This window comes from Malus domestica, chromosome 11 (genome assembly GCF_042453785.1).
Source record: "Malus domestica chromosome 11, GDT2T_hap1".
NCBI lineage: Eukaryota > Viridiplantae > Streptophyta > Magnoliopsida > Rosales > Rosaceae > Malus > Malus domestica.
Window position 1 is genome coordinate 30,647,303 of NC_091671.1, and position 12,025 is coordinate 30,659,327.

Below are 12,025 nucleotides of genomic sequence, written 5' to 3' on the forward strand. Positions count from 1 at the left end.
ATTGTGATTTTTCGTTTATAACCGTCGAAAACTTTTGTTCCGTTACGTAATATCTGAATGTTTGTTTTTTATGATTTTTTACGTATGCAATCTCGGAATGTGTACAAATAAGTTTGACGGTTCGATTGTTGAAAAACGTTTTGTAGAATGCATATTGTGTCAAAACAGTAGATTAAACAAACACGTTAATATTATACTTCTATTAAGTATAAAATCAGTTTTTGTGGTATCCACTAGTGTAAATACTTTAAATTAAAGATCAAATTTATTCATTACATTCTTATAGGTCGAGGAGTCTATCTGTAAAAAAATCATCAAAATCGGAGATAAAACAACCGTTAAATTGTGATTTTTCGTTTATAACCGTCGAAAACTTTTGTTCCACTACGTAATCTCTGAATGTTTGATTTTTACAATTTTTTACGTATACGATCTCGGAATGTGTACAAATAAGTTTGACGGTTGGAACGTTGAAAAAAGTTTCATAGAATGCATATTGCGTCAAAACGGTAGATTAAACAAACACTTAGAGTTAATATTATACTTCTATTAAGTATAAAATAAGTTTTTGTGGTATCTACTAGTGTAAATACTTTAAATTAAAGATCAAATTTATTCATTACATTCTTATAGGGTCAAGGAGTGTATCTGTAAAAAATCATCAAAATCGGAGCTAAAATAACCGTTAAATTGTGATTTTTCGTTTATAACCGTCGATAACTTTTGTTCCGTTACGTAATCTCTGAATGTTTGTTTTTTACGATTTTTTACGTATGCAATCTTGGAATGTGTACAAATAAGTTTGACGGTTGTATCATTGAAAAAAGTCTTTGGACCGCCAGCAATAGATAATTTTGTAGTAGTGAAACCTTAAATTTATTTAACTGTCGATTGTCATTTACGCTTTATTCTTCTTACTGAATTTCATTTTTAAAATTTTATTTTTTGAAAACATGATCATCTGGCGGATGTAAGAAAATGATATCACGTTTCGATATTTACGGTTAACTGAAATATTAGTCAATGTCATATAATTTGTAGAAACTTTATAAACATCAAGTAATATTTTCACTAACCGTAAAACTCTAAATATAATATCAACGATCCAAACCGTTCATCTACCTGCACCCTCTAATAGATCATGTTTTCAAAAAAGAAAATCTAAAAAAACGAAATTTGATGAGAACAATGAAGCATAAATGTAAACAACAATCAACGGTTAAATTTTGATCTATGATTTATATGATTATAATGGCGAATTTCGAAGTTAAGCTCTTCATGAAAGTTATAAAGCTTGTCATTACGAGTATTTATATATATTTTTCTAAGAACACGGAAAACATGACACGAATGCCAGGTCTAGCTGAGAATCGCAAAGAGCTTTACTCCAAGTAAATATAATACTTGGTACTAACTGTTCAGTACCTAAAATTTACTGACTCCAATAAATCATACATACCTGTTCATTTTCAAGTATCAAATCACACAACCAAATACCCAAGAAATTTTTAGTTGTGACAGGAACACGGGTGGTACACTACGTGTTCTTATGTAAGTGGTGAAAATTTTTATTTTTTAAGTTATTAACTTTTTAATACACATATCCCACCATTTATATAGCGACACATGGTGTATCACCCCGTATAACAATCACACTGAAAAATCCCTCCAAACACCCCTAGTTCTACAAACCAAACATCCTTCTTCTCCCTCTCTCTGCCCACAGTTTGCTCCAGACCAGCAAAAACATTGCAAATCTTTCACAAAAACTATTACCCATCTAACTGAACCTATACGATTTAACTTTATAAAAAGGATTATGGGTGTGCTCTCCACACACCCCTTTTTACTTCTCACACACCCTTATTAATTTCTGTCAGTTGATCTTCTTCAATTCATCTGATCTGACGGTGGAAAATCAAAAAGGTGTAAGAGAAGTAAAAATGGGTGTGTGGATATCACACCCCAAAGGATTAATCTCAGTTAACTACCTTGAAGTTTATTGGTTTTCAACATTTAAGACATCAAGTTTTTTTCGTCAAGTCTAGTACCTAAAGTCATAATTTTGAGACACTTTCATACATCCGTTAGTTTTTTCGTCAAAACCTCTGTTAAGTGATGACTTAGCGTCCACATGGACAATGATTGGATGCCACATGTCAATACGAACATTTTTGGATTTAATTTTTAAAAATAATAAAAAAATAATTTTTTTTCCTTCCTCTGTTTTCGTCTCTATCTATCTCCCTATTCCGAGAGAACTTAGCAACCACCAACCTTTCCCCACCGACCCAACCCCGTGAGCCGCCGGAAATGGGTCTCAATCAGAGACCGAGAGAGAAAAATGAGAGCCCACACCGATCCCCATTTTCTATGAGCAACGTCAAAACAGTAAAATCCCTATTTTCTTTTTGGCCCGTGATTTTCTCAGCAACCAAACAAAAATGAGGAAGATAGGGAAAATGAAGAAACTAACCTTTGGAAGAAAATTCAGATGTTAAGAGAGAATTTTGGAACTGGATTAAAGGTCAATGAAGGGATTCAAATTCTTAGCCCATGGAGAAATTAACCATGCCAAAGATTCAAGAGAATTCAAATTCAAATTACAAAAATTATTTCTGAATCTAAACCCAAAACCCACCTGAAATTCACCAAGAATAGAAGAAATAAAAAATTGGGCTAGCTGTGCATTAATGGAGAAAGAGAAAATGGGAAGAAAACCATGGAATTGAAAATTCTAGAAGAAAAAAATGATAAAATTTAAGAAATGAGCATTAACCATGGTGACCTAGATCTAGAAAACTGGTTGTTTAGCAAAAAATTGGAAATGATTTTACCTTTCGGTGATTGAGCTTTGTGTCTCCTCTCCTCTTTTGCTTTCTCTCCCTACTGGGTTTTGGCGTTTTGAAGAAATTGCGATGGGAAAGAAACAAAGAAAGAAAACAAGACAAGCAAGCTTTCCCTTCCCACAAGTTTTCTCTCTCGGTCTCTGATCGGAACCCATTTCCCATGGCTCACGGGATTAGGTCGGTGGGGAAAGGTTAATGATTGCTGGGTTTTCTCTCAGAAGAGAAGGGAAGAGGGGAGAGAGATAGAAGACAAAGGGAGAGGAAGGATTTTTTTTTTATTTTTTTTAATATTCAATTGACACGTGGCGTCCAGTCATTATTCATGTGGGCGTCACATCATCACTTAACAGATGTACTGACAGAAAACAGAAAACTTAACAGATGTATGAAAGTGTTCCAAAATTATGACTTTAGGCATCGGACTAGGACGAAAAAAAACTTGATGTATGAAATGTTAAAAATGAATAAACTTCAGTAGTATACTGAAATTAACCCATATAAAAAAGACGTTCATGCCTTCCTTGAGGTTCTTCTTGACCCACTGATTGTAACCACTACAGAGATCCATATTAAAATTACTTGTACATATAAATTCATGATCGTTAGTCAATCATATGCAGTGAATTTTTTTTTACTTGATATCAAGAACTATCTTATAATAAATCATCTATTTATTAGCTGCATATAAGTGAGTAATTGATATTTGATTTAACTGATTTTTCGTGAGCATGATTTTAAATTGATGATTAGTAAATTAGCGGTTTTAGTTATGAAATTTGCGCATCAAAATATGATTACTGCAAAAGGATAATGCTAGAATGATCAAAATTTTAAACCAAATTTCACTGTTCTAAAAATTCTTGCCTAGAGCCTCTAGGCATTGTTTAGACGCTAGGCGGCTGACCACTGTCCTGATTAGTCCCTAGGCATTTGAAAAACTAAGAAAGTGCATCTAGACCTGCTTAAGTGTACGCCTAGCCCACCTAAGCGCCCACCTAGCCCGCCTAAACTCGTCTAGACACTCGCTTAGGTCGCGACTCTAACTTAGACATAAAATCAATAACATTTATTTTGCTTTTTATTTTTTCAATAAAATGTAAGATACTTGTAGCTTGGATGAACACTCATCACATGCTTATTCTTCATGTTTTCAATATATTATAATACTTTATAATTTATATGTCATTTTATTTTGTAATTAATGTATCTCAATATAATCATGTGTGTTTTTTAAGTATAAATAAGCACTTATTTAACATATAAAAAATTTACTTAAATCCGTCTAGGCCTCCGCCTAAGTCCCGCCTAGCCATTAGGCCTCAGCTTGTCGCCTAACTAGCGTCTAGTATCTTTTAGAACTTTACCAAATTTGCAAACCAAATTACATGCCACTAATATGAAATAAGCACGTTAATCTACACTTAATTAATAATCCAATCATCAATAACCACATCGTTTGATTTACAAAATTGATGTAAAAATTTAATCTCTCTAACATTATTCATTAAAAAATATTCTGGATTTTCTCATCCACAATTAATATGTTTGAAATTAGCTGGCCGACCTTTCCAAATGAAAGTTTACAGGATTGTCTCATCCACAATTATTATGTTTGAAACTAGCTGGTTGACCTTCCACATTATAGCTCTATAAAATCAAGCACCAGCTAGCATTCATAATACTCAAAGAAACAAATTGAGAACTCCCAAAGAGCGCAATATATATCAATATGGCACTTTGGGTTTGGTTAACAATTGGGGTGCTTGCCCTTGTTCGCATCGTGCAAGCATGCATATCAAAAGGCAAGAACAAAAACAAGATGTTACCTCCTGGTCCGAGAGGGTTTCCTATTTTTGGCAGCCTCCATTTGTTAGGGAAGTTCCCTACCATGGATCTTCATCAACTAGCCCAGAAATACGGTGACATCATGTACTTGAGGTTAGGCCTCCAGCATACCGTGGTCGTCTCGTCCACACGAGCGGCCGAGCTGTTCCTCAAAACCCACGACCTTAACTTTGCAAGTAGACCACCTAATGAAGGTGCAAAGCACCTCATCTTTGGGCAAAGAAGCTTGAGCTTTGCTGAGTATGGCTCGTATTGGACCAACATGCGAAAGATTTGCATGCTCGAATTACTTAGCAACCAAAAGATCAACTCTTTCAAGTCCATGAGGAGAGAAGAGGTTGCTCTCTTGATAAAATCTGTTCAAGACGACGCCAATAGTCGACGCATTGCTAATGTGACTGACAAGGTCTCGTCGCTCGGGATCAACATGACCTGCCGGATGGTGTTTGGGAAGAAGTACAAGGACGAGGAGTTTGGCGGGAGGGGTTTCGCGTCTGTGATGAAAGAGGGTATGAAACTAGCAGCAGCACCTAACTTGGGAGATTTCATTCCTTGTATTGCACCGCTTGACCTGCAAGGGCTCACTAAAAAAATGAAGGCTGTTAACAAGGCGTTTGATGAATTTTTTGAGAAGGTTATTGACGAGCATCTTCAATACAAGGATAAAGAAAGAACAAAGGACTTCATCGATGCCATGCTGGCCCACATGGGGTCTGAAGGATCCGACTACCGAATCGAACGCTTGAATATCAAAGCCATGATGTCGGTGAGTGTACATATCATCATTTTACATATTTGTCTTTTCATTCTTGCTTGACTTCAAGTTCAAACGAAATCGTTTCTGGTTAGACAATTTAACATGATGTGGTCAAAGATTGTTATTTTGAACCATTAGGTCGACTTTTTTTTTAATATACTAGATTGACAGTTGACGATATAAATTTGTGATTTAATATGGACATTAAATTATCATTTATGTACATGTGTCGCGTTATTATATGTACTTCATCTAGCAATGAAAAATTTATTGGCAGGACATGTTCGCGGCTTCAGCGGACACATCATCAACAACAGTCCAGTGGGCGCTCTCGGAACTCTTGAGGCATCCACAGGTTATGAAGAAAGTCCAAAAGGAGTTAGAAAATGTTGTAGGCCTCAAAAGAATGGTGGAGGAATCAGACATGGAGAAATTAGAGTATTTGGACATGGTAGTGAAGGAAACCATGAGGCTACATCCTGTGGTACCATTGTTGCTTCCTCATGCAGCCATCGAAGATTGCACTGTCGATGGCTACCACATACCGAAGAAGTCACGCGTTATTGTAAATGCGTGGGCAATCGGGAGAGACCCGAGTGCTTGGGAAGATGCAGAGAAGTTCGTACCAGAGAGGTTTGAGGGTAACAATGTTGATGTTAGAGGACACCACTTTCAGCTTGTACCGTTTGGCTCTGGCAGAAGACGTTGTGTTGGAATGCAGTTAGGGATTACTGTGGTACACTTTGTGTTGGCACAGCTTGTGCATTGTTTTGATTGGGAACTTCCAGATAACATGCTGCCAAATGAGTTGGATATGACTGAGGAGTTTGGTCTAGTAGTTTCAAGGGCCAAGAATCTGCTCGCTATTCCCTCATATCGCCTTCAGAATTGATCATGGATGTTGTGGACTAGCTATCTTTTCTGTTTTTTTTTTTTTTTTTCCTTTTTACTGTTTACATTTGTTTTCTTCACTTGATGAGGAGAACAAGCACTGGTATAAATTAAATAAGTTTGTGTCAAATTTTCAATAATGAAAAGTCGTGTATTAATGTGAAATCCCGTCTCTAGAATTTCATTATATAATTATGTATTTCATTATTTAAATTCATATTTTGTAATTATGTGATTTTTATTTTAAATCAAATTTCGTTGATTTTAGAGTTTTATTTACTTAGTTACAAAGTTCGAATTTTCATAAGCAATCATTTAAAAATCGTCATTTAGTGTTCTCAAATAGAGCTCAATCCCACGAGGACGCAAGTGAAAGCCATTCGAGAATCAGAGCGATAACGAAGAAGTTACAGACGTCGAAAGTTCAATATAAATAATATAGAAACCCTATTATAATATAATATGTAGATGGGTACATGAATAGTTCTTTACTATTCATCTGCAGAAAAATCACATGGATTACTATTTTTGCAAAGCAATTTCCCTATTCCTTAGAAGAAGCTTGTGTAAAGTAAATGGTGTTGCTACATTATTTTATTCGATGAAAACCTCTATGTAAGGAGGTTCATTCGTTCATTGCAAACAAATGACTCCTAATATCAAAGAAGAAAGAAAGAGAGAGAAAGAAAAGAAGAGAGATGTGGAGAAATTACTAGTGAGCTGGGCTAGAGAGAAGAGAGAAAATAGGGAGAGTTATCATTGTACTCCTATTATTTCAAATAATGAAAGAAAGAATTACTGCTGCTCCTTGGAGGACGTAGGCATACTTGCCGAAACTCATAAACATTGTGTCTTATTTATTTTATTCTGCCGCACATATCTTCAATTTCACAACACAAGAAGCTCTCGTGTCAGTGAAAACACACAAAGCCATAAACCCAGTGAAGCACTGTTTACCTCTATCAGTTGAAACCTCACAGATAAGAAATTCTCTCATTTTATCCTCATACTAATCTTCTTAAACTAAGTATATATCTTGTTATATAACTGTATATCATTCTTTGCAGAAACAAAAAAGGTACATACTTGAAATTCGCTAAAAAAAAACAGTTGTGTTACGAACTTTGAAACTCCGATTTCCTGTGCTCAAACAGAAATTTTCCTTCCTAGATCTTGTTCCTTATCCTTTTTCCTATAACACATCAAAATCTCATAAAGATCCAATGGTTAATTCATTCCAGATCTTAGAAATACTATTATAGACCTGAAATCTGCAAAAAAATTGGCAGCTAGGTTAATGGCATTTAAACTCGAACTTCCCAAACTCGGATTGAAACGTTTTCTTTATTGGAGTTGTTCATTACCCTCTTGTTGATACTATGCTAAAATTTGGGTCAGATCCAATGGTTTGACATATGATTTCATTTTGTAGACAATAATCAAGTGAGACAGGCTTAACTGGTTCCCTTGTGTGATTTTGAAACTCTATGTTCTTGCCCATAATTGCCTTGTGTGATTTTAGAGCTTAAAAGAAGGATGGACTACGAACGGCTTGATCCCGTTTGAGAGTACGTAGATGGTCTAACATACAGGTTAGATGCAGCCTTGTGTACAGAAAAAGTTTTACACTATTGACACATTTTTCATGTTTTGGTCATGTCTCGGAGGCGAGGCATGAAGGATGAAAAAGTATGTGGTGACTTCATGTGTCGATCCTAAACGTAGATCAGGATTAGGGTGTGACAATGTAACAACCTTAACAACATACTACACGAGCTCTTATAAAAGGAAGTTGATTTTTAACATACCTTTTAACATTTACACCCTTCTCTATTTTTCGATCATCGAATTGAATAAATCAAACAAAAACAATGAACCTGATGAAATAAGAGTGAATAGAATAGAAAAAGGGCTCCTTACAAAAAACCAAAGATGTGCCATTACTATTCCAATTCACTTTAATCACTTGTCCTGTATAGAAAAAAAAGGTAATCCTAGGTAAACAAAAATTTTAGGTTAAATTTGCAAATCAAATAATGTGTCACCAATAGGAAATAAGCACGTTAATCAATACTTAACTAGTAATCCAACCATCAACAACCACATCACTTAGTTTACAAAATTTGGTTAATCTGGTCTACCTAACATTATCCATACAAAAAACCACGCAATTGTTGAATTAAGGTGCAGTTAGATCCATGTCCAAAAATCCAAGTTGCTTTTTTAAATTGAGTCTAATTGTAACTAACTATATCATAAGAAGGTTAAACAAACTTCCAATCGAAACACAGTTAAGATAGAATTGAATACAACTAATTATGAAGAGGCAGATTACAAGAAAAATATATCTATAATATAGGTTAGTTAAAAACGATTTATCTGCGATATAGGCAGATTATCGACAAAAATAATCTATAATAGACGTATTTTAAATAAGTAAAGAGATTGATAAGTAAAAAGATTGAATGCAACATGATTGAAGGGATTTAATTCTAATGATTTAAGATATACAATTCTATAAATTTTTTAATTTTATCACAAACTTAACAAAAAGATAATAGTCACTAGACCTATTTTTCAAAAGGGATCTTTTGATATAGGCACCTCAATTTTGAATTTTCTAGATCAAACATTATATTGTAATAATTTTGGTGCTATATGCACATTATATTGTAACAAATTTCCTATAATCTAGCCTTTTGATTACACTCTCATCTATTAGAGATAATTGTTAAAAAAAAAAGTTGGTTGTCACAGCCCGTCGCGTGATTCTTTTTATCGAGGTTGTGAAATGACGAAATTATCCTTGACGGGTGCTAAGGTAGGTGTGTGACATATTATTGAACAATGCATTTTCCCTAAGTTTTGGAAAGTTTGAATTTTGATTAAAGGTTGTATGTGTTTTGTGTGGTTAGGGAAAGAAGTTGGACTTGTTTTGGGATGGACCACACACACACACGGGATAACCTCACCCCGTGCTCTCTCTCTCTCTCATCCTTCTCTGTCACTCTCTCTCTCCCCCTCTCGAAATTGTACGGACCGACCCAAAAACCCTTGAAACTTCATGGATCGAAGTGGAGATTAGCACCATTGTGTTCGTGAGTGCCCTATGAACTCAAAGGTACCATTTTCAGGTAAGAAACCCTTCATTTTCACGTTGAAAACTCAAGGTCCGAATTGAGTACTATTCATGAACTTTGTAATGGTTGGTTTTTAGGACAATCCAAGCTCATAGTGAGCTCTAGAAAGTTCCCACGAAGCTCGAGGACGTTCGTTTGGAAGTTTTGGACGTCGGGACACCCTAGTTCGAAGGTGGCCGGTTTTGGTGAAGTTTCCTGACATGATTTTCGAAGGTTTTGAGGCTCCAAAGAGGTATAGCCTTATTCCCCTCGTGATTTAGGACATTTTGGTGAAAATTTCATGGAAAATGGTTAAAAATCGAGCGAGAAAAGGGCGATTGCAGGTTTACCCAGTTTCCGACGCTAGCGAGTTTTTTCGGCGACTGGAGGTAGGGGATGATGTGCGTGGGGGCGCGTGGACCCGTGCCTGTCCCAGCGCATGGGGGCGCGTGACAAGCCCAAAAATTATTTTAAAAATATGTCGATGTCTGTGACGTCGAGTAGGTCACTTTGGTATATTCATACACCCAAATTGAGCACCGTATGAGAAGTTATTACGAATTATCGGTTATGTGCTTTAATTAACGTTTTTATAGTTGTTTTGCATATAGGTGATACCTATCCCGAGGACGAGCGCATCCAGGGACGTCACGGGGGTTACGACCCTTCAACTTACCAGTGAGTGGGCAGTATTTTCTGTATTTACCTATATACTATTGATTTTTCCCAAAAATTGAATTTAAATGAAAGTATGTTTTTAAAAGGCCATGCATGCATATTGTGAATTATATGAATTAGTAATTGATGCATATATATGTGAAATGGTGTTGTGGACGCACAGGTGAGTATCAGGTGATTTTATGTTATTCATGTGAATCATTGATGATGTGAATTGTGTTGAGAGCTCATAACCTGCACCCCTGGTGTTAGTGCTTATATTATTCACCCGCACCGCACACTCACCTTGGATCCAAGTAGGTGTACGTCGTAAAGACCATGAGAGGGTTCCGACATGCTAGTCGTACAGATCACTAGAGGTGGTTCCGACTGGCAGGTGACCTTAGATTATGTGCACAGATGATTGATGAGAGAGGCACTACAGCGTATTATTACACCATTATTGTCGTACAGACTACTTCAGGTAGTTTCGACTTATGTGCAGAGTAGTGCCGTACAGGTCACCGTGGTGACTCTGGTTGGTTTGGATATTGAGCTATGGAATTAACCGTACCGGACCAACTGCAGGGTCTCCGGTGGATTCATTATGTCACATGTTATATTGATGCATTCTTAATCTGTTATTGACATTTATGGCATGGCATATTTTCTGGGTTTTGATAAAGAATTGTGATTTGAGATATACGAAGATTATATGCATATTATGTTATTTTCTGGGAAAGTATACATGTTTTACAGCGAGGGATTAGAAATGTTTTAAATGAAATGTTTTTGAGAACTTTGGTTTTACTGACCCACTCAATTTTGTTTTGCTCCACTCCAGGTTCTAGTTAGCAGCGTTGGTGGCCCACGAGGATTCCTACGGCGTACTGACAGACTACATAAATGTAGGACTCACCTGCGAGTGTTGTAATTTAGTTTTGGTCCTACTTGACTGCACCTAGTACTTGTGCTCTAAATTTGTGTGTTTCACACTTAAACTTACTCTAGCACGTTACTTGGTTATTATTGCTAGTATTTGGTTTTTGTTATTCGTATTTCTCTTATCTTTTGCTTCCGCCTCGCACTTTTGGTTACGTCATGCCCACGTGACGGCCAGCACGCCTTGATTCTAGGATCGGGGTGTGTCATTGGTTAGATTCAATTTATTTTTCACAATAATGCTACAATTTAGCAATAATTATCTACGATTTAAGATATTTTCTTTCCAAAATAATTTAAAATATTTTAAATCCCCCAAAATCAAACGAACCGAAATAAGTTTTTCTTTTAGTATGTTAAGAGAAAATAGGATTTAGAATAATATAAACGTACCAATACACAATGTGTACAAATATTAACAATATGTATCAAATCAAACGTACCAAAATTGTAAATAAACGTACCAATTAATAATTTTTATAAATTCAAACGTACCCACAAATAATATATACGTAATGTATTGTACCCAATAATAATTTGTCAACAACTATACTTAAAAAAACAGCAAAAAAAATTACACGGAGCTTTTATGTTGATCACCAACTATTTGAAAAAGAAAAAACCATTTCGAAAAAAGAAATAATATTAAATGTTTGCAGAACCAAAAAAAAAAAAAAAAAAAAAAAAAACTATGATCGAAAAAACATATTTGAAAGAAGAGAAAATATAGTTTAAGGGGTGTGCTATTCACACACCTCATTTTACTTCTCACACACCCCTTAATAATTTATGTCCGTTGATCTTCTTCAATTCATCCGATCCGACGGTCGAAAATTAAAAAGGTGTGTGAGAAGTAAAATGGGATGTGTGGATATCACATACCTAGTTTAATTACTAATATCTTCACTAAATAAGGAAAAGTGCATCATGTAGATAAAATGATGAATTCAAAAATTATTTTAATT

General features: G+C 35.4%; 1 protein-coding gene across 1 annotated transcript; it reads left to right on the top strand.

Annotated features, from left to right (window-relative positions):
• Window positions 1-4,526: 4,526 nt before the first annotated feature.
• On the top strand, window positions 4,527-6,507 carry LOC103428490 (cytochrome P450 71AU50-like). The gene is made up of 2 exons (XM_008366592.4): window positions 4,527-5,460; window positions 5,729-6,507. The coding sequence occupies exons 1-2, from the start codon at window positions 4,579-4,581 to the stop codon at window positions 6,341-6,343; spliced, it is 1,497 nt and encodes a 498-aa protein (XP_008364814.1). The 5' UTR covers window positions 4,527-4,578; the 3' UTR covers window positions 6,344-6,507.
• The last annotated feature ends 5,518 nt before the right edge of the window (window positions 6,508-12,025 follow it).

Bases quoted from the DNA above. Each gene is read 5' to 3' on its own strand.
- LOC103428490 (XM_008366592.4), top strand. From the start codon at position 4,579: ATGGCACTTTGGGTTTGGTTAACAATTGGGGTGCTTGCCCTTGTTCGC. The intron at 5,461-5,728 runs GTGAGTGTACAT...ATTTATTGGCAG, and splicing joins ATATCAAAGCCATGATGTCG to GACATGTTCGCGGCTTCAGC.